General features: G+C 43.6%; 1 protein-coding gene across 1 annotated transcript in view; it reads right to left on the reverse strand.

Moving 5' to 3' along the window:
* LOC135391350 (probable aconitate hydratase, mitochondrial) overlaps positions 1-22,208 on the reverse strand; it is a 23,842-nt gene extending 1,634 nt beyond the window's left edge. Inside the window, exons 1-16 of the mRNA XM_064621594.1 lie at positions 22,101-22,208; positions 21,773-21,841; positions 20,747-20,965; positions 20,497-20,535; positions 17,459-17,539; positions 17,243-17,335; positions 16,536-16,605; positions 16,335-16,475; positions 15,916-16,014; positions 15,752-15,856; positions 15,133-15,224; positions 14,942-15,047; positions 13,920-14,151; positions 10,747-11,137; positions 4,846-4,943; positions 1,733-1,826 (exon numbers count right to left, since the gene is read on the reverse strand). Coding sequence (XP_064477664.1) covers positions 1,733-1,826; positions 4,846-4,943; positions 10,747-11,137; positions 13,920-14,151; positions 14,942-15,047; positions 15,133-15,224; positions 15,752-15,856; positions 15,916-16,014; positions 16,335-16,475; positions 16,536-16,605; positions 17,243-17,335; positions 17,459-17,539; positions 20,497-20,535; positions 20,747-20,965; positions 21,773-21,841; positions 22,101-22,136 — 1,965 coding nt within the window. The 5' untranslated portion in view covers positions 22,137-22,208. The remainder of the gene's footprint in view (positions 1-1,732; positions 1,827-4,845; positions 4,944-10,746; positions 11,138-13,919; positions 14,152-14,941; positions 15,048-15,132; positions 15,225-15,751; positions 15,857-15,915; positions 16,015-16,334; positions 16,476-16,535; positions 16,606-17,242; positions 17,336-17,458; positions 17,540-20,496; positions 20,536-20,746; positions 20,966-21,772; positions 21,842-22,100) is intronic.
* Positions 22,209-22,785: the final 577 nt, after the last annotated feature.

Raw genomic sequence — 22,785 nt, forward strand, 5'->3', positions numbered from 1 at the left:
TCGCACACGTGACACCAAAGATGTCCGCCAACCAAAATAAAGCGTTTCCTCTTGCTGTGCGCCATTTTGGAAGTTTTTCGTCCCCAGTAATTATTTTTGACCGATAATCTTGCAGTTTTGTACAGGGTGTGTGCAGAAACACGTAACCTGCATTTAGGCACTTAGCTTGCTGTCTACCTAACTAACGAACTTCCAGTGGCGCACGATAGTGCATTTATGCGTGCAAAATCTGCAGAAAAATGGTGGAAGCTGCACTCAGCTTAAAAAATAAACAGGGCAACGAAAATGTCGGCCTCCGTGCTATCGCGGCAGAAATCGAAACGATGTCCCACATGGATGCTCATCATCGGTAGTGCCCTTAGTGGTGCCTGCACAGAACTCTCCTGAGACCGCCATGCACTACCATGCACTGTCATGACCACCCTATTCTAATGCATGGAAGCCGATGTATTCACGCGCTGTTTATTTTTTTACGCTGAGTATGGCTTCCTGAATCTTTTTTGCAGATTTCGCACGCATAAATACGCCATCGTACGCCACTGGAAGATCCTCAGGTAAGTAGACAATGAGTTGCATGTAAAAATGCAGGTTCCGTTTTTCTGCACACACCCTGTACATGATGGCCTGTACGTGACCACTTCCCACGTTAAGACACGCTGAGTCGTTGTGACGTATTTAAACTAAGGGAAAATGGGCTACCATGTCGCAAAAGAAGCACCGTATAGATTACGCTGGCAAAATGTGTTCATCTCTTGACTTTATGCTAACTGGAATATGTTGGCAAGCGCTAAAACGACACGTAAACAAAGTCACATGACCTCAAAATGTTAGTAGTTACAACAATGGTGGGTTTATGTCACCCCTGTGCTGGGCAACGAGAACTGACGAAAGCTTTCTGCACGTGTCTTTCCCTTTAACCATGAAGAAGAGGAGGAGGAGGAGAAAACTTCCCCTCTCCATTGTCCACGTGCTGTAGGCAGGCCGTAAAAGGAGTGTGTAGACATGTGCGCCGCCGACGTCAGTAATTTTCGGTACGACGACGCAGTTTCGAAACTGGCGCACTGAGGACCTCTTCGCACCTGTTTTCGGACACAAAAACGTGAATTGCAGGACTCTCGCGAAGTCTGATTTGCTTTTGTTGATGCCGATGACAGTAGGTTGCGGTTGTGTGCTGTGTTGTGTTGGTTGCAGTTGTGTACCTGTTTTTGATTGCGCTGCTGACGCTGACGCCACTGCGGGTCAGAGTTCCAACGGCGCAAACGTCTGCGTGATACCCATTTCTCGTTCTTTTGGTGTTCAATGGAGGTGTACTCACACTCTTTCCGGAATTTTCGCCTTATCTGTTTGTCAGCCGTCACGAGTGCAAGTGGACCAGCCAAGAAAGGTCGATACGCGAGCGCGCAGGAGGAAGCAGTAGAGGCCATCCAAAGTTACAAACACTCCACGGGATGTTGCGCATAAATTATGTATTACCTAGCGTTATGTGATGAATAAAAACTTGGTATTTTGTGCCCTTCATAGCTTGATATCTGTTTTATGACAAATGGCATTTTACAGTACACGCGGCGCAGGTGATGGTGGCCATCTTTTTGTCACTTGGCATGTTCCGTTTAACGAAAATCTCTATTTAACGAAAAAAGAGCAAGCATTTATTAATTCGTTATATAGAGGTTCAAAGGTATTATAAATTCGCCTTCTTCTAGGGACACTATACGTATTGACGTGCACTCACCTTGTATTTACGTGCCGTGTCAGGCACTGTACCCCACTCGCCAGTCACCCTATGCTGCACTTTATTGGCTTCTCCACTCTCTTCTGGGATAGCTCTGCAACAATTTCATTGCACACACATGAAATCAGAGATGGGGAAGTTACTCGAAAAAAGGAGCTCGTTCCCATTTAAAGTAGCACAGAAGTCATTTTTAACACCCAGTTTTCTTCCTATAAAACTGTTAAGTAGGCCAGTAAGATGCACCATGCGAAGTAATTTACACCGCAGAGTCATAATTATCGCAGAAATTGAATTTAAAATACTCTGCAAAAAGCGACCGTGCGCAACGGTGGTGAAGAGCAGTACCAGCCTGTGATCTGCCTGGAACCTCGCGCTGACGCTATAAGGAGAACGCTCGCTGATTGGCCTAGAGAAATGTTGTCTGCTACTTGGCTGTTCGAGGTTCTGATAAAGCCTTTCTCCTTGCTCGGTAATGCTTCGGCCTCTCCTTCTATCCTTCAATTCTCCGGGAGAACTGGCAAAACAGGTTTTCGGCGGCAAAGGGACAAGGCGCTGACCCCCACTACCGGCGAACCACAACGAGTTCTCCTTAAACCGTCATCGGTGACGTGGCATCATACCTCCTCATCCTCATTATAGCTGGAGTGGCGAGTTAAGGGTGAACATGCGGAGCTATGTTTATGTGAGTTTTTTTCTGGGAAACAAATTGCACACATCAAAACCTTTCGCGTTATTCGGTATATGACAAACACACTTTCATCAGATGTCTTAATCTGAAATTTTTTTGGATAGCACTCTGTACTCCTTTAAGTTACTGTGCAAAAAATGTAACTTACTGATAAAGTTACAGGTAATTAAAATGAGCTGGAAGTTCCTAAGCTACTTTGGAAAAGTAGTGAGCTATTTTCAAGTTACTTGCTACGTAATATAAACTCTCAAGTTCTTGACCTTTCTATAATTAATTCAGATCTTGATCTCACAATGGGCAGTGCAAGACATCTTCTGCAAATAGTTTTATTTATATAAAAACTACCCCGGTACTTGATGTGATGAAAGAAACATACTTTTATGTACTTCTTTAGCGAGATATGTGATTTTGGTCTCGTAAAAAGGTTCTTCAATGGTGCACAAAGAAGACATTGAAAGTTTAGGTTACAAAAAGTTCTACATACATAAGTTACATACATACATACATACATAAGTTACATAAGTCGTCTTCAACACGCATTTCGTAGAACCGCGCCAAGTTTTAATCGTAGTACACAGTGCCCTTTGTCAGTGGTATAACTTTGGTAGTGCATTTGTGAGGGAAAACGAGGGTAAATTCTTGGAAAGACAATGGGAGGCAACTGTTCTGAGGCCGGAACACACAAGCAGACAAACACAACACAAGCTTCAGGTGCCTAAGAACGTAATGGGATGTCATTCCTGGCGTGGTGTGCCGTTTTCTGCAACTGCCATATTTCAATATGGGGTAACTATGTAAATATGTTTATTTTCTCCCTTGTGGCAAAAACTCCTGGCCAAAACATGGCAATCGCACGTGTTCTTGTGACACTTTCCCAGCACGAGGAATTCGCCAGCTAGCGCTTTTTTCACCTGGCCTCAAAGAGCCGGGTAGCGGGTTGCCCTACTATTATCTGGTGTCATCACATCCACATTGTAAGGTCCTGCATGTCAAAATTAGTGTGGTTTAGCAGACGACGAAACCGGAACACGGGTGACTGTGATGCCCCTAGCGTGATTCGAGCAATTAAAACTGCTAGCTTCTGGGCACCCATGTTAGGGCGACAACTGTCCCGTTATGTGGTACGGGCTCGCCAGACTTGTACGTATTTGAAGTATTGCATTTAAAATACTGTATACTTTTCTCTGTATTCTCTACTCAGTACATTTTAATTAGTTTGCTACTCGTCCTCGTGTTGTTGCAAGCTTCTCGATTCGCGTCCTTTTCATTCCATTTGGTTTTCTTCCCAGCTTGTTACAGGGAAATTCCCTTTTCATGGGTTTCCTGCGTCATTGTGTGCCACATTCTTTTCTTGAAGTCCTCTGTTGCAGAGTTGGTCCCACATAACCTAAAATGGTTTCGTTATCCGTCCGGTGCAGCAGTTTCTGAAATAAACTTTTACACACTCCCCCTACTTGCTCTCCATTGGCTTTGTTGGCTATCTGTCCCCCAGTATAGCAATAGCATTCTGACTGCAAATGTGACTTTATTTCATGGCTATATTCATGTCGTGGGGGGGGGGGACAGGTCTTCTACATCTGAGCATGCAACATTTGGTGATTTATATTGTGCAGTTTTGACCTGCCACATGGGACATTGCCCTGTACTGGCCTTCTCGTACATTCTGTCTTTGAGGGAAATAAGGATGCCATTCAGTAGGGTTGCCATACAATTTTTTTGTCAACTCAGAAAGCGTGAAGTATGGAGGCCGTGAAAATGACAAAAGTGGCGGGCATGACCTTAGCCGGTACATGGACTACGGAGACGTCACGTGACGACAGTCGTAAAGTATACCTGAGGCTGCACGAACACTTAGTGAAGTACAACCCAGGTTTACCCTCAGGTGCACCTGTAGAGTGCCTAATTAGCATTGGGTGCAATGTCTTTGAGAGAAAGAGAGGAAGAACGTCAGAAGAACATCTTGAAATGCAGTTACTACTCTGAGCAAATAAATCTTACGTTTAAATCCCGAGACGATACCTATGGCAACAGGTCTTCCTTACAACTGATACTGAAGTGTCTTAAATGTAACTTAAATACTCTTTGAAGTATTTCATAGTCTACTTTAAATTCTTTTATTTTCAAGTATTTTGTACTGTATTTTAATTATATTCTGCTCTTAGTATTTAATATCTGATTTTAAACTTTTTTTTTTTTTGCAGTATTTTGTACATGTCTGCGAGTCATAGCCCAGGCTAGTAAGTTTCGAGCACTAGGCCGTGTTGTCACATTTTGACCATGCGAATTCACCATTAGATTGAAGAGAAGAGACAGAGCACAGCACAAGAGGTGCAGTACAAAAGGAGTATGATACCTATAAACTTACTACACCAGTTTATGTGCTGTTTACTTGTTTACTGATTATTAATAAATATCACTACATTACCCAATGAACATGTTGTTGGAGATGTTGTCCAAGTGGCCACGGTACTTCAGCCACGGTCCTGCTGCACTAATGTGGTCCGTGGTGCACTTTCCTTTCACCTACAAATGTGGTTTGTGCAGTACAATAGTTGGACATACAATACAATCTATGGCAGTATATCAACACTGGAGTCTTTCTGACAGTGCGATCATTCATCTCAAAGTTTCAAGCTATTGTAGGGCTAGGTAACAGTGAGTGGACTCAAAATCATGGGCAGCCTCGAGATGCTGGAACACATGCATACGCTCCAAAGGCTACTACATGGCTCGGCAAGACGAAAACATACAGAAAAAACATCACTAATTCGTACTTGCTTAATTTAAAATCCCAGTTAATTCGAAGGTTTGCTGCAGTCCTGTATTCACATATTGAAATCTGACCCAATAATCCTATGTGCCTGCACCTCACTACCTGCTTAAACCACCATGGAAGGCACTTGAAACATTACACCTTTTTACTGCGTCATATGAACGTACAATCTTCAGGAACAGTCACACAAAATATTTCCTCGGGGAAGTGCGAATTTACTGAGAAAATTGCTTTGTAAGAGAGCGTGCAGTGGCTCCTCGCACCTCGTGACGTCAGGTGACAGAGCACGTTTCATTGGCCACCGAGAATCATCTGCTAGCAAGAGCGACCAGTCGAGACGCGGGTAGGGCGGGTCAAAATGTGACTGCAAAAAGAAAGAATGAAAAAAGGAAGGCGCGCTCTCCTCAGCATTAGCGAGGCACATGACGTTGCAGACTGGCAGCTGAGGGGAGGAGGTTTTCTGACACACGAGATTGAAAACTCTCACACCCCAGGATTATGCGCCAAACTCCTAGTTTTTGTGTGAATGTATGTCTCAGGGCTTGAAGCCCTAATTTCTAGTGCTCCCGACATATTTGTTCTCGAATCTTTCAGTGCTCCTTTAATATGCAAGATTTTCAGCGGGACTGCCTGCGTGAGGGTCTCACGCACTAGATGGCAGCAGCCAATCAGATAGCACACCCTCCTTGCCTTTCCTTTTTTTCTGCTATAAGCTGCGGAGGCCCCACAGATGACTGTCCTTTCCTATTATCATAAAATAATGCTGCTACTATGGCTGCGATGTGACACCATGCTAAAGTACACTCACAATAAAAGAAAAGGTAGCCATCATCGAAGCTGCAAAGGATGCAACATGTTCAAGAATGCGCCTGCCGTATCAATTTCGCACCTCGCAAGAAGCTGTGGCAACAAGCTATAGTACAGGTCCCCGCTGGTGCTGAGAACTTTTCACGTCCTTTAAAGAGTGAGGTGGACTGAAAGACAATGAGCAAACCTGGTGCTGCAACTGATACAAAGGGTGTACTGACCATGCTGAGGATGGTGATGATGAACCACCACGTGTGCCGGCGTTTTCAGAAGTGTTAGATGTTGTACGTAACTTTGTGGAAGTGAACAGTATGCGCAGCAACTTGACGGTCCTGACCTATGCAGCCTTGAACGAATGGTTACTTTTTACGCTCGTTGCTGTGTGCGGCAGATCCGAATAAGGATTTCCTGAACCCCTAGCAGTCTTGTGCTCTTCTACGTGCTCAATAAAGGCATATGCTAGCCAGCTTGTCTGGGTTCACTGAATTCTACAGTCCGCTTAATTCAAATTTTTTTTGCCAACCATGTCACCAGCTCCGTTCCATATGCTGGATGAGCTTGATCGAGTATCTTCTGAATCAAATGACCATGCAGTAGCTAACAGACCCATCACACGGGCAAAATTAGTGTCACTTTCATAGAGTGCACTCTATTGGATTGAATATCACTTTCACTACGCTGTGCTGCATATAATGGAAGTGTGCCATTTGGAAATGATGCACTAAGCCAAGTTGTGTGCACGTATAACATTAGAGGATGTGTCTCAATTTATTCCTATTTTTTTCTTTTAATTAGAAACACTTTATATGACTTGCCGCATTCAACCTACTCAAGGCACAGCCACGTTAGTCATACGGCAGGCCATAAGCAAGAGTACTTCTTTTTATATCAGCAATGTGTTACTCTCTAAGAACGTTTATGTATATAAAGTGCATTCCTACTTTTGTGGAGCTTTTTTGTTTTTTACAATAACTTTTTAAAAATTCTTCAAACACCCTCATCATGGCAATGTACCTCAACAGCGAGCCGAGTGAGTTTGCTGAACTCAAATGACCGCGAGCGTGCTTGTCAGTGAATTGTCATTAAAGGAGCGCATCATGAAAAGTGGAAATTAAGAATTGAAGCCATGGGATATATATGGTGTTTCACTTAATGTGTTATTTTCTGTAAAAAATCTATTTGTCCAAAAAAGGTGCGGTCAAAGGTATTTATCTTCTGGGAACATTTGCCATGACTAGCGTTGGTTTTAATTAGCTTTTTTTTCAGGAAGTTCAATTTTCAGAATTGAACTCGGAATCTTGCCAAGTGAAGGTTTATTTATTTATTTATTTTTTGCTAGAAATAGACTGCCCACGTAGAAAATACCTCAACCATTTCAAAGACACGTTCCCTGTTCTATGGGCAACAGCTTAAAAAAAAAAAAAAAAAAAAAGAGAGATTCTGAGACATGCAAAGTGCCGGCTGCCCTCATTTTGCAGTCATGAAGCCCTGTCAGAGGGAGCCTTGCCCCACTTCTACAACATAAACACACCTGCAAACACAAAGGATTTGTTGAGAGGGACAGAGATAAGAGAAACAATACGTGGTGACACAGGGATGCTATTATCAGCAGCAATGGCTAGTATGATACCGAGAGGGGAGCTGAAACGGTGGTGCAAGGCTACCTCTGACAGTGGTTCATGACTGCAAAATGAGAGTGGCTGGCACTTTGTGCGTCTCAGAACGACCATTTACGATTTTTTTTTTTCAACTGTTGCCAGTAGAACAGGGCAGGTGTCTTTGAATGTGTTGGATGATTTCTGGCAGAAAAAAGATTGCCTTCACTTCACAAAATTTCAAGTTCAATTCTGAAAATTAAACTTCCAGCGAGAAAAAACTTGCAAAAAAAAAAAAAGTCGATCCACTGGTGGAGCCGACAGAAATGCGTTAGCATTAGAACTTGAAAACCCTTTGGGAACTCCCCTTCACAACGATACACAACCCTTCAACGACCCTGCACAACACTAACGCAAGGCAGCATCCGCAGCCAAATGAGCCTTTCGGGCTTCCTCAGATTCAGCATGGTGGCACCGTCTCGCAGTCTCAACCTCTGTTCGCTGCAGCTCCTCCGCACAGCTTTCATAGCCCATGGCACGCCCACGCAGACACGCTGGAACCTGTCGACCACTACAGCTGCACTGCCGACGCCGTGCTTTCCATGCGCCACCTCCTTCCCTCTTCACTCACTCTAATGCTTATGCATAAAAACAACGTATGACAGCAGTGCGCAATCCTGGTGCACAAGGGAGCGTTCCATCTCACAGGTAAAAAATGCTCCTCAAGTTAGTCACCCAATAGTGAGACGCACACCTTTTTTAATTTCTTTCTGCAGCTGTATTTTGCGCCACCCATCCTACATCTCGATTGGTCTCTCTTGCCAGCAGACGATTCTCGGTAGCCAATAAAAAGTGATGAAGGACTTGACGTCACCACATGCCAAGAGTAGCACGGGTGAGGTCACCGCCGCTGTGTGCATTCTTGTAAACCAATTTTCTGTAGAAATTCACTCTTCCCAAAGGAAATATTTTTTGCGTGACAGTTCCTGAAGGTATTACGCTTATATCACGCAGTAAAATTATATATGTTCCAAGTGCCTTCCATGCACCTTTATCCCTTTGCAGTCTAGAATATTTTCCAGTTTGTTCCAGTCAAACTATCGAGCGCATACCTGACTGAAAGAGGAAAGCCACTGTAGGTAGCAAAGAGAGGGCAACGTTTCGGCAGCAAGTTTATGCACGCAATGCAAGCAGTGCAGTTTATGCGAGCAATTTTTGCACAATCAGGTTATTCGCGACATGTGACCGCAAAGGGTTAAAAGGAGACGCATGGCTCCACTTTAATGTCACTAAGTGTCAATGTCATTCATTGAAGGTGACATTCGTCCATGGTACATAAGTCTAAGTCTGAGTAGTGGTGTCATGCTAATGCTTGCTAGCCTCAGGGCTGGGCAGTAATAGTAATACTTTGTATTATAATACTATTACTGTAATACTTTGAGTATCTGTATTATGTATTATAATACTGATTCTAAAAATGTATTTGTATCTGTATTATAATACCCAAAATTGAGGTATTCTGTGTATTATATTACTTGTGAAGTCGTAATACTTTTTGTGGAGCTTTTGGCCCTAACAAAAGCGCCACATGTGCGGATGATCGGTAATCTTCCTTCCAAGAAGCCCATCTCCCATTGGTGACAAACAAAAGCGCCTGTTGTGCGGCCACGCGGACCGTAAGTTCACAATAAGACCTCTATCCCAGATTACACGGGACTGGATCAATGAGTTCAGAGTTGAGAACACTCGTTTCCGGGCGTTCCTTTGGGACAACGACGACATCCTCTCATGCTTAGTCACTACACGTGCAATGTCTTCGTAGAAGGGTGCTTGTAGCCGTGACCCATTAACAACGTGCCAGGTCAGAACTGCACAATTTTGGCGTCAAATTTGCGTCGGAACTGCACAATTCTGGACGGCCGTTTTTTGTGGTTAAGCACATGAAGACTGTGCCACACTTAAGGCAAAATGTGTATTCTGTTCGGAAGTGATCAGCGCATCGAAGCAGTCAACCTCGAACTTGAAGGTATCTCAGAGTGAATCTCTGTTGTTTTTATTTATGTTGTGTGAAAAAGTGAGGACATAACCAACATCACCCTAATAATGATGACGCGTAATTCTTCTACAGCTTAAACTGACCGCGCATGTGAACGGGATCCGTAGAACGTTCCTGCACCACATCCGTATTTCTTTCCTTTTTTTTTTTTTCATTTCAGAGGGTCAATCCTTCTGCACACCTGAGTGTGAAGAAATCATGAAGGAGAACCCTTTACTATACGAAAACGGGCTCACAATCAATCCAGTGAATTGTATTACTAGTATTACTCAAGTAATACATAGATGTATTATTATTATGTATTATAATACCTTGGCGCAAGAGTATTATGTATTTGTATTATAATACCCATTGCCGTCACGTATTATGTATTTGTATTATAATACAAAATATCAGTATTACTGCCCAGCCCTGGCTAGCCTTACTAGCTGTGGAACAGAAATACAAAATTGCAAAGTTGCCAACCAAGCTGCCAAACAAGTGAAAGAGCGTACAAAATATACGTACTATGTATGACATAAGAAATGACAGAGGCTGTTGCTGAAGACACAGTACGGTCATGCCCTTCAGCAAATTGCTAGCAAAGGACTGACCCAAACCAAAACGGCACTGTGCAAACCACGACCTATTAGGTTATAGCAACCACGTCATAATCTGCAACCCCTATGAGGAGCCCGTCGGCAAGATCTGCTAGGGGCGCTACACGCATCGGCCAGCGAGATGTAGATCATGATTGGGCAATGGAAATTTGAATTTTGCAGAAGCAGACGTACGGCTACCGTAGCAGACGACAGCAACAGCTCGTAGGTAAACGCGTAGAATGATGATGATAATCACCTTTAGAAAGAAGCATCTCTCGTGGCACATCCACCGCTTGTACAAAAATACTAAGGTAAGCTAAAGTAGAAAGTACTGTACCAATAGAGGAAGCAATAAACGGGCCAATGAGTAGTAGCACCGCTAGCCTCCAAATGCGGTGCTGGGAAGGGGTCCACATGACATGGTCGCTATAATCTAGTGGGTCGTGGTGCCAACTAAACTGCTGTGTTGGAAGACACGAAATGCAAATAAGAAAAGAACATGACTACCACCCACCTTAACAAGGATAACCATGTCAGTGAGGTCCTTTCCATCCCACTTGTCAAAGGGTTTGAGCAGCTGTAGCCTCTGGCTTTTGTCATCGACATCAACAGCTATTGAACTACCATCCTTGGGAGGGGCCTGGTAGGTGTCCTCTCCAGGATCAAAGCCCTTTGTCGGAAGCTCATCTCCCCGTGGGCTCTCCAGTTTAAACTTCTTGCCGTCTGCACCAGTCAGCTCGTCTTTCATTGGGTCAAAGTCGAGGCGTCCGGCAATGGATAGGGCTGTCACGAGCTCGGGAGAGGTGACAAAAGCGTGTGTTGCAGGGTTTCCGTCATTCCGGCTTGTGAAGTTTCGGTTGTAAGACGTCACAATTGTGTTCTTGTCTCCTTTCTTGATGTCCTTCCTGCAGAAAATGAACACAACACAGATTCACAACCATGTTCTACTCAGATGGGCAACATCCCCACAGAATATTCTAGTGGAAGAAAAGTACAAATTTGTTCACAAGGAAGAAGCTCTGCCATGTGTTATGTCCAGCACTTGCACAGTGCCGGAATATCGGGAACGGCATACTGGGTACGAAGCAGACGACACTGTCTGTGTCTGCTATAGAATATCTTGTGGCTGTGCTGCAGGGATTCACCATGGTTAGCAGTGCATGAAGAGACATGACGTTGAGCACTTGTAAAAGCCATGCCATTTTTTGCAACTTCTACTGGAGTATTCTGGAGAACGTTGCTTTGGGAATACATGGCAAGAGTAACAAATGTTAGCGGACAGACCGAAGTTTGTTGAAGTGAAAACTGATTAAAGGGGCACTGAAGGGGTTGGTGTCTGTAGGTCTCATAGGCTACTGGAAGCAGGTATATTCTGTACTCAATGTTTATTATTTTTGAATACATTCGCAATACAACGTAGGAAGTGTGCACTATTTCACGACCCGCACTGATTATGAGGTGTGTGTAATGAGGAGTTTCACGTCAAATTGACGAATGGATACGTCGTAATGACTAAATGTCCCACCTGCCACTTCGAGATCACGTTCGCACGTGCAGACAGAGTAGCTCCACTCACGGCCCCACCTACGGGCAAACTTACGGCAATCGGAGAATGTGAGTTCGAGTCCAACTGATGGAGTCTTTTTTTTAGCTGCTGTTTATCGAATCTTAGCAGGTTTATTATGCCATAAGATCACCATTATCTTCAATAAAAGGTTATTGATAGGGCCCTGTGTTTTAGGGTTAAACCCGGTAAAATCCATTTTTACCCCCCCATAGTAGTGGCATATTCAAATACACGATTTTGACAGGACTCGCGCGTTAGTTCAGATTATCGGGAAGTTAGAATTAACAGGATTGCATTGTACCATGTTCCATGAGGCACCTTGCACATATTACCACATATCAGACTCATTCCTGGGACTGCACTTCAGAATGGCATAAAATTGTTTGCTACACTTTATATGTGGGGCCCTCAGTTTTCGGGTTTTATTTTTTGTGAAAATCGGGGGTAAATATCGGGTTGAAAATCAGGACCTGCCAAACAGGGTAAAATCGGGTGATATACTGAGAAGTGATGTATTTTCAGGTGAAAAAAAAAAAAAAAATCTTTTATGTGTTGAAATTAATTAATAATTGGGGGTTTACGTCGCTAGACAACTAAGATCATGAGCGACGCCACAGCGGTTGGTCTGTGGAGTGTTGAAATTAAGTGAAAGAATATTTATTCAGAGACTGGTTGATAATTCACTGTAGAACCGCTAAGGCTTGCACTAGCCCCTGTTTATAAAAAAAAAAAGTTGCATGTTCAGTAAAGCATCATCCATCGATGAGCATTGAGAGCATGCTCGTGCTCGCGTTGGTATGCCTCGTATTTCGTTGGCTGTTGCTGCATCCTCTTTCCTACTCCGCGTACTTTGCTGGTACACAATACTCCCTAGAAGATTTGAAAGTTGGCTTCACCTAACACTTCCGTGTATTGCGGGCAAACCCACTTCAAGGAACGCCGAGCGTTGCTTAACTCTGTTTCTTCGCTGTTTAGCGTGTTTTTTCCTGATTCCTTTGCTATTTTTGGTAACAGCACAAGAAAGGGTCTCGTCGACGTCCACGGAAAGCACTAACACTACAAAAACCCAACACTGACGTTTTCAACTTACTTATGAACACAAGCTTTCATGTAGCAGACTACATTTCTTCGGGTGTTGAAAATAGACCAAAAGCCAGGGGTCATGATGTTTATTACCGCGTAACACTGGCTTGCACAACAAATGTTCTTGTTTATCGTTGTTTTTATTTGTTGTGCAAGTCAGTGTTACGCAGTAATAAACATTTCTTCGGGTGTGAAAAACACAGGGCATTTTTGGTACGAAACCAGGGTATTACTTTGGTTGGCGTTGCCATTCTGCAAGGCAGCTTCACCTCATTACTGAAACGGATCTTGAGGGACAAGGGAAGCTGTCATGGCCCCATTAATCTAACTTATCACTAAACTAACCAAGTTGATTATGTCTTAGATTAGTTTAGTGAAGTTAGGTTAGATTAATAGGGCCATGGCCGCTTCGATAATGAAGTTGGGAGTGCGAGGCAAGCTGCCACAGCCGCACTAATCTAACCTAATATATCACTAAACAAAGTGCATGATGGCATAGGTTAAAGATGGCTAACACAAAAGATGGCCCGTAACACAAATAAATGAATAGAAAAGTTCCGCTAAATCTACAAACGAGCAACACTAAGCATTCGTTGAAGTGGGCTTGACCGCAATACACAGAAGTGTTAGGTAAAGCCAACTTTCAAATGGTGATGCCCACCAAAGGAACATTTCTCACGCTAGAAATCGGACCTGCATGCAAGCGTCCACAAATCCAAACCCGACGTGTTTTGTTTACTTCACCAGCAAGACGGGGCGCGGTCAGGAGCAAGTCGGGAGCGGTCGCGCGATTTCCGTAGTTCGCGCGTGTGCGGATCAAGTCCTTGGTTTGCACTTTCGCAAGCCCGGTTTACGCTGTTTATCGGGTTAAACCCGAACTATTTTTATGTAAATCAGGGGTAAAAACGGGCTTTATCGGGTTTTACCCGAAAACTGAGGGCCCTATTTATATGCCCCTTCATCGTTGTTTTTGCAGAAGGTGAAGCGATCTACAGCGCTGCTAAAATATGCCAAAAGCAATAGGGCGCAGTACAAACCTGTCCCACTGGCCAATGCAGGGACCACAGGCATTTGCTAGAACCATTCCACCAAAGTCTGCAAACACTTTAGCCTGTCCATCTCTTTCAATTGTGGCGCGGATTTGTTCGGAGCCTGGAGTCACTGTGAAGGTACACTTGGACTTGAGGCCATGGTCCAGAGCCTGCTTGGCCAGGTATGCGGCGCGGCTCATGTCCTCGTAGCTGCTGTTGGTGCAGCTGCCAATAAGGCCTGTAATACAATGTTTATCAATTTATTTGAGTTATGCACCAAAGCACTCGAGCAGCAAATGAAATATTATGAATATGGACAGTCGCTGTTGCTTCTACTCAGGCACAAAAGGACTATACAAAATATATCTTGAGCCTTGTATGCAAAAATATAATATTTGTGAGCTCTAAAACAGTAGTCCTAGCTGTGCTCAGGGTCAACGGAGTTCACACTGGCATAATCAGCCCGAGCACAGTCTTCCACTTAACAAATCCGCTTGATGGCATCTTTATTAATAATAATAATTCGGAGTTTACGTCGCGAGACAACTGAGATCAGGCATCTTTATTACTCTGTCCATCAAGCATGGGCGACAAATGTTTGCACATTGCTTTCAATTATTCAGGCATGATCATTTAGGTATTAGATGTTTAAAGGGGCATTGAAGAGCAAAAAATTATCCTCGCACAATGATACAAAAGGAACAGGAGTCGTCCGTGACATCATTCGTGATTTATACACAAACGAGACTGCAATTTACACTTTCCCTCTTCTCTCCTTCTCAAGAAGGGCGGCAATGCGGAGCGGCCTGTCACTGGTCTCCTCAAATCCAATCCAATCCAATCAGCGTAGGAGATTGTCTGAGGACAACCACAGGACCAATGACAGGCCGCTCCACATTGCCACCCTTCTCGAGAAGGAGAGAAGAGGGAAAGTGTAAATTGCAGCATATTGATATCCCACGGGTGATTACTCGATGATACGCGTGATTACTTGATGATAACCTGCTGTAAGAATGCCTTCTCCTTACCTACACGAATGTCAATTGGCCACCCTGCTTCCTTGGCCTTCTTTCCCAGTTGTGAAATGGGGTGAGCCAGGTCAGGGGTGAATGGACCATTCACATGAGGCTCCAGCTACACAAATGGAGAAGAACTTGTACACTCATACAAACATGGCACAAAGGGATAACCCACATTATCACAGCTAAGATCGACTTACCTGATTCAGGTCAATTTCTACAACTTGATCGTATTTGCAGTCCTTGTCAGGGGTCAAGAGATCTCTGTACTGGTCAGCTGACTCCGCAATCTCTGCACACAGCATTAAGACAGTTGGAACCCAGATTGCTAGTATAAAAGTTGTTTTTACAGTGACAGCTGTTAAGGGTTCAACTTCGTGCTGATCTTGTCCCATATGTTACATCGCCGAAACACAGAAGAGAAGAAACGCAGAAGAAGAAACACATTGTGGTGGTGTCCATGTACATTTCCCCCAACGTGCCCCTTGCCAAGATACACGCGTTCCTGGCTGAAACTTTCACCAGTGAACGAACTTCCACATACTACAGTGACCATAAGGGCACACCTCCCTACGGTCCTTCAACACCCTGCTGCCGACCAACATCCTCAAGCACAACACCCTGGTGGTGACCAAGGTCCTGCTGCAGACCGCACTCAACAGAGCGCTCAAATAAACATCTCTGTCGCTGTCATTGATTGTAACTTGCATCATATCTGCCAGTTTTTCTTTTCTTTCTCTTATTTCATCATATTACTTGATAATCACCACTACAATGGTCAACACACTGAATAATCAAAAGAAACAACCACAGGCTCACCTTTGCGGTTTGTTGCAACGAGATAATCCTTCATGCGACTGTTGTATGGAAACACTGAAGTTGTGGCACCAATTTCGGCTCCCATGTTGCAGATAGTGCCCATCCCTAAAAGAAGTACGTAGGATTAGATACCCAATATGGTTGAGGACAAGGGAGAAACTAACCCGTGCATGAAATTGACTCCACACCAGGACCAAAGTACTCCACAATAGCCCCAGTGCCACCTTTCACTGTCAATATGCCAGCAACCTTCAGGATGACATCTGCAAAAGTATGAGTACGCACTGCAATTTCCTTTTCCAATACAAATTCGGGATGCTTGCAACAGCTTCGATGATAAGATAGTCTCCATTTACGATTATTATGCAATAATTTATTTTGCATAATACAGCACTGCTCCGCATGTGACTCAACACAGACTCATAAACTACACCATGCACAGATAATTCTATTATTCGGGTTCCTGCTAGAGTGCACTCCCGGGAGTGAATCGAAAGCCTGAGTTATTTGCAGAGGAATTCTTTATACCAGCTCATAGATGGGGCAAAATAAGTTTCTGAACTTTTAAAAACAAGATATTTACCCTTAGCTGAGGTCCAGCCTGACATCTTTCCCGTGAGTTTAACTCCAATGACATTCGGGCACTTGAGTTCCCAGGGGATGTCTGCCATGACATCGACAGCATCTGCTCCTCCAACGCCGATGCACAGGCCGCCCAGACCTCCTGTGGATTGCAGGAACACTTGGTTGCTCTGGTGCTCATACCTTACAACAGGAAACTTACCTCCATTCGGTGTGTGGCTGTCAGTGCCAATGAGCAGTACTCCCGGAAAGGCATAGTTCTCCAGGATAATCTATGCAAGAAAGGCTGTTCTTATCACAAGTGAACTGCCATGAAGTTATACAGAGTAAGCTTCCCCCAATCACGACTGCACTCAGCATTTGAGTTACTCTTTTTGTGTTACCCTTGTTACTCCAGAGTACCAGAGGAAGAGAGAAATGAGCAGCATAGCAATGTACCATCCACAAGCAGAAAGTATAAAGCTTAGCATTGAGGGACGTTCAGTTAAAAGATGACCACAAAATTTTTTTCCGCTGCGGAGTGTTATGCAACGAATAAAATGAGCTCCTGCGAAAGAACGATGAGTGCAGGTGAGGTACAGAGCGAGTGCGAGGTCTCTGTTCTGTACACCTTTCAAGAATCCTCTCCTCATGAAAAGAGCGCATTGCAGAAATAGAGGTACAGTAGCACAGCTCAAACACGTATAAGCAACCGTGTGAGCTGAGAAGAAAAAAACAAAGAAAAAAGGTTCCGCGGCTGCCTTCTCAGACTCCTCTTGTAAATTCGATTGTGCAGCTATAATGTACCGCAGAGCAGAAATATTTTGCATGGTGAGGCAGGACTGATGAGGCAGGGTTTTGGGCCACGTTAAATGTCAACCTCATTGCTCCTTTAAGCCACAAAACGCCTGGTACAAATGTGACCCTCACCTGATGAATGATACCGCTGCCTGGTTTCCAAAATCCTACACCATATTTGCTACCTGCTGTGCTCAGGAAGCCGTAGACTTCTTTGTTCAAATCCTGAAGAAAATGTGGTAATGCAGCACTCTCTCATTCTTTCCCCACAATTTTACATGTAACAGTAAGAAATGGAAGGTAAACACACACAAATAAGAGGTACAGTATCTTTCTTTTGCACCTCACCTTAGCCCTGGCCAGATCCTTCGTTCCACCCACTTGAGCCTCAATCAAATGGTCACAGTGAATTGTGGAAGGAACAGCCACCTACACAAATGTGTACGCATATAACTCGGTCCTGTATCTATGGATAAAACTCACACGTTTTGGTAGATGTCTTTTGGAATTGCTATGCACAATACACACAAAATCCAACAGCATTATTCAATATCTTTGTGTTCATTCTCCTGTACTGTGAGGTACATCACGTGAAGAACAGGTATGGTGTACAGAAGGAAATAAGGGCCCTCAAAATATAGACGATTGTGAGAGGCACAATATGTGAGATTAATTTTCTGTCACCTGTTTGTGATTTTAGTGGAGCTTTACTTTCACCATCTCTTTTAGGACCAACCTCTTAAAGGGAAGTTTGCTCCCTAGCGCATAATTGCAATAAATAAGTAATTGATATAATGTACTGTATAAGCGGTTAATTTCACGGTCGTAATAATTCGCGAATTCGGATAGAGGCACGTTTAGAGAATACTCCATGGGGCATAAATATTGTGATATGTTGATCCTGCTTCAAATAGTTCTTAGGGGTGTCGCATACTTTGCGGGAATTTAATTTTGCCATACATTGGACCTGCTCCAAATAGTTCTGATGGGCTTCGCATACTTTGTAGGACTTTTAAAAAATTTCAACTTTTACAGTATATAATATAATATTGAAATAAATATAGACATAAATAAATAATTGATTGGTCTTGCAGGACAAATAAACTCTACACAACTCTCCTTCAAGTGACTTTGCTCGAAATTAACATATATTTCCAGAGTCATATGTGTATTTTATCATGGGAGCTGGCAGCAGACCTGCACCAAAAGACAGCAGCAAGCAGAAGTATCTCCTCAAAAGCTCATGTGACATTTTTGGTGACGTTTCCCCGTTTTCCTGTACCACCTCCTCCTCAAGTATTCTCTAGTTTGGAACATAAAAAATTCTGCAGGAGCGACCAAATCCTTACACCAAGGGAACAGCCAAATGTCCTCACACTTACATCTCGCACACTTCTTTCTGCGCTTGAATTTCGGACTCTGTGCCAATAGTAAATTTAAAAGTTGGGAAAAAGTGTTCCAGCTATCCAAAAAATTAGGGAATTCATTACCTGTGAGAACAAAAATCTAATTGATGCATAGAGAGAGACCCACTCCTTTAAGAACCTCTCATCTTGGGGCACTTTTTTTTCTCTTCAAAAAATAAGTAATCACCGTATTTTCCAGTGCATATCACGCACTAATGTATAATGTGTGCCACCTAAAATTATCGGAAATTACAAAAAGTTCAATGTATAACACGCACCATAGTCCTGAAGTCCCCACATACCATAACACATACCATACCATGTGAAGTATAACACATACCATGGTCCTGAAGGTCCCAATGCTGTACTATTGAGCACAGGAACTAAGTTCTACATTGCCCTTAATGTACGCACTAACCAAAACTGGAACGTTACGCACAAGCCGTTCATTATGTCTTAGGCCCAATCGAGCCCGTCCCTGACCCTAGGCTGGCTCACGCGCCCCATGTCAGCCTCAGTCAAGAACAATGACAAAGAAAGGTCGATATACATCCAGGAACTGGGAAGCCCAGTGTCCTGTTTCGCCCGAGGTCGACCCCCTCTGAATCTCTTAAGAGATTGTCGCACTGGACACAGTGCTGGGCTCTATTGAGTTTTACAGGTAATCTGGCATGCTCCCCCCCTTCCCCCAAAAAAAAAGATGACAGAAGAAGAAGAAGAAAAAAAAAAAAACCACTTCGATGTATAACGCGCACTAGTACATAACATGCAGTGCTCTTTTGCAACACTTTTTTCAATGTATAACACACACGTTAACCACCGGAAAATGTCAATAGTGGCAAATACCGAGGCGTTATATCACTGTGTAACTGCTCTTTCTTCACCGAAGAATGAAGATATAGCTTTCCTTTTTGAGTCACAGCTCTTATGCACGGGTATACAGGGTGTCCCAGAAAACGTGTCATTGAATTATAATAAAAAAACTACGCCACCTAGAACCATGCGGTCAACAGCATTTGTTCTTATTAGGTTTTTGCCACCTCCTAATGTGAATGTCATGTACTCCAAGTTTAATTATGTAAATTTTTGCGAACTGAACTCGGAAATTTGCCAAATAAAGGTCACTTTTTTACCCCACCAAGAGCGTGCCGAATTCACTCAAATTCACGATAATTGACAGTGATAATCACGAGCTATCCCATCGGAAAAAAATAGCCGAATATCATGCTTTTCGGGGCACCGGACCATAACGCGCGATGACTTTTTGAGCGCAATCGCTCTCAGTGCGACGAAAGGAGGTTCCGAAGCCAGCCCACAGTGTGATAGTAGAGAAAGTAACAGTTCCTAAAATTGGGAGAGGGAAAGCATTATTCCAGCGAAAGTCGGACGTGATAGGCTGTGCCTGTTTTATCTCGTTCCGCGATGTCGGGGAGGGCTGGGTTTCCAACCTCCTTTCGCCGGACTGACAAAGATTGGGCTGAAAAATTCATCGTGCGCTATTCTGTGCGACCTCCGTAGAGCATGATGTTTGGCTATTTTTTCCGATGGGATAGCTCCTGAATATCCCTGTCAATTATCATTAACTTGACTAAATTAGACACGCTCTTCACATTAGTGGGGTAAAAAAGTGACATTTACTAGGCAAATTTCCGAATTAAGCTCGCAAAAATTTACATAATTAAACTTACGTTACATGACATTCACATGAGGAGGTGGCAAAAGCCCAGGAAGAACAAATGCCATTGACCGCATGACTATAGGTGGTGTAGTTTTTTTTTATTATACTTCAATGACACGTTTTCTGGGACACCCTGTATATGCAATATGCGTTTTATGCACGGGCGTATATATGGGTGTAGTGGCAAATACCGAGGCATTATATCACTGTGAACTGTATATCACTATCTTTCCTTTTTGAGTCACAGCTGTTATACACAGGTGTATATGCAGAAAAAATAATGCAAAGGAATCATAGTGTACCTTTTTAAGTCCACTTGAGATGAACTGCAGCATTGCCATCTGTAAAGTAAAGCAAATTTATAGCAACACTTGCTCCGGGGCCCTTTCAGTGCTTTTTTTGAAGACTACATAAATGACATCATTCATGGTGTGGCCAAGTGGTCCACCTACAACAAATGTTTCTTCCTCAAGTTTTCAGAAGACATTTTTATATATCATTGATATTATATTTATATTTCTTCATTTCAAGTACTACAACTAGATTATTTACCTGTGCTGTAGCATCTTGCATAGCCACCCTGTCGGGACGTAGCCTCAGGTAGCTCTTTCCCCTCTCTATGTCCTGGGACTCAGGCTGGTCCAGGTGTGAATACAGGATCTTTTCTGACAGTGTCAGCGGCCTCTTCAACCTTTTACGAACGACTTCCAGGTTACCCACCAGCTTGTCGTAGGGAAGGTAGTTCTCCTGTTCGAACCTGCTGATCGCAACCTGTCGATAGCCACATATTTGTTGATGCTTGTAGAAATGCACGAGATTCACTCTGAGACAGGTAGAAACTACTACATAACGCAGGAACGGACAGTTGTTGCTCAACAGACTGGCCTTCGGAAGAAGTGGGATGATAAGAATGTGAGAGCATGTCCAGAAAAGAGTGTCACTCAAGGAAGGCAGTACTTTAAGGACGAAAATGCAACCCATGGGTAAGCATTAGAAGGTCACAAACAGGTTTGCAACTGTTTAAATGGACTTTGCATACTAATAGTTTCCACAGCATCACTTCTTGCTACACAGTGGCCACTACCCTCTTAGCCAAATAATTTGGCAGCCCCGTGGCATGTACACCCCAGAAAGCATGGGTAAACAGCTCCTCAATTTACTTAGTGATATCGTAACTTCACTCTAGTCATGCTGGTAACTACGCCATAAAGTTGGCAATCAAAACGGGTTGAATAATGGAATCTGAAGGAGTACACACTTTTTGTTGATTTAGAAGCTATTGAACACCTGTAAAAAATTGTTTAAATGTGTGCATGCAGCAAAACAACCCCCTTTTCCACATCACTGTCCATTTTTTTAATTCAACATGCATAAAAGCCTGCTATAAAAGCATTGGGCAAAAAAGGTATGTTTCTTCTGTCAGGCACACAAGAGCACATTGATGTTGCTCGGCCACACAAGCATGATATACGTAGGAAGAACGGCGATGGGTACGTCTTGGAGAATAATGTTGCAGATGCACACAGACAAGTTTCGACGCACATGAAATTAAGCTCACATACACTGACTTGAACGTACCTTTTGTGCAGCCCATGCTAAAGGGGACGTATGCAGAAAACGTACTCTGCAGCTTAGGCTTTGTGCCAACTGAAACACAGACAAATGACACAGACATTAGGAACCAAGCACACGCAATCTGAAAAGCAGAGGTCTTTAATGATACACAAAATTCGGCTTTCAACGACGAAGATAAGTGCAATACGGTCGTCTGGTGCCCCTCAGAGGTCAGCTCATCTGGGTATCTCTCATGAAAGTATGGTGCATAAACTCGGGGTACTTGGCAACAGACAGCTTCGTTGACGTAAAGGAATCAAAGAAAATACATTTGTCCAAAGATAGCACTTACAAACTTGGAATATACGCGTGCACTTGGGTACGCCATACCAGCTGAGGTGTAAGCCACAAGGGCAGACCGGTCGCTATCAATGCACTGAACGAGGCGCCTCGCCGCATCAAACGTTGGCAAAAACAAGTACGTGCCGGTAGCTTGTAGTAAACACGTCAGAAACAGCTCTTACTTGTATATTGTACTTATGTGTCGCACTTTAATACATAATTAAACCTACGAGTAATGGAAACAAATAAAGTAAAAAAGCAGAAAGCGCATTTTGCAAGCCACCCGATTCCGAAACCAAAACTCTCATGTGGCAATAGACGACTTCAGAAAATCCCAGAGAGCTTAGCGCCGCTTTGTACTCTGAGAACTTGCTTATAACAAAAGAGGAGAAGATATCCAAACTGTTTCGGTTCCTCCTCTCTCGGCTGGTTGTCCACAATGAAGGTAAGCGAAAAAGTAACGTGAAGGGCATTTCCCTCGTTTCAGTAATCCCCCAGGATGCAGAGCAGAGCGTGCGCAAGGAGCACTGGGATTTTCTGAAATCGTCTATTGGACGAAGAATATCAAGCAGACCTTCTTCGCTTGCACACGGTTGCGCGTGGTTGCGTCCTCCACCGTGCTCTAAGAAACACCGTGCGTCCTGGGCCAACTTCGTAGGTTACTGTGGATACTGTTCAGATATCTCCTTGAAATC

This window comes from Ornithodoros turicata, chromosome 4 (genome assembly GCF_037126465.1).
Source record: "Ornithodoros turicata isolate Travis chromosome 4, ASM3712646v1, whole genome shotgun sequence".
NCBI classification, from domain to species: domain Eukaryota; kingdom Metazoa; phylum Arthropoda; class Arachnida; order Ixodida; family Argasidae; genus Ornithodoros; species Ornithodoros turicata.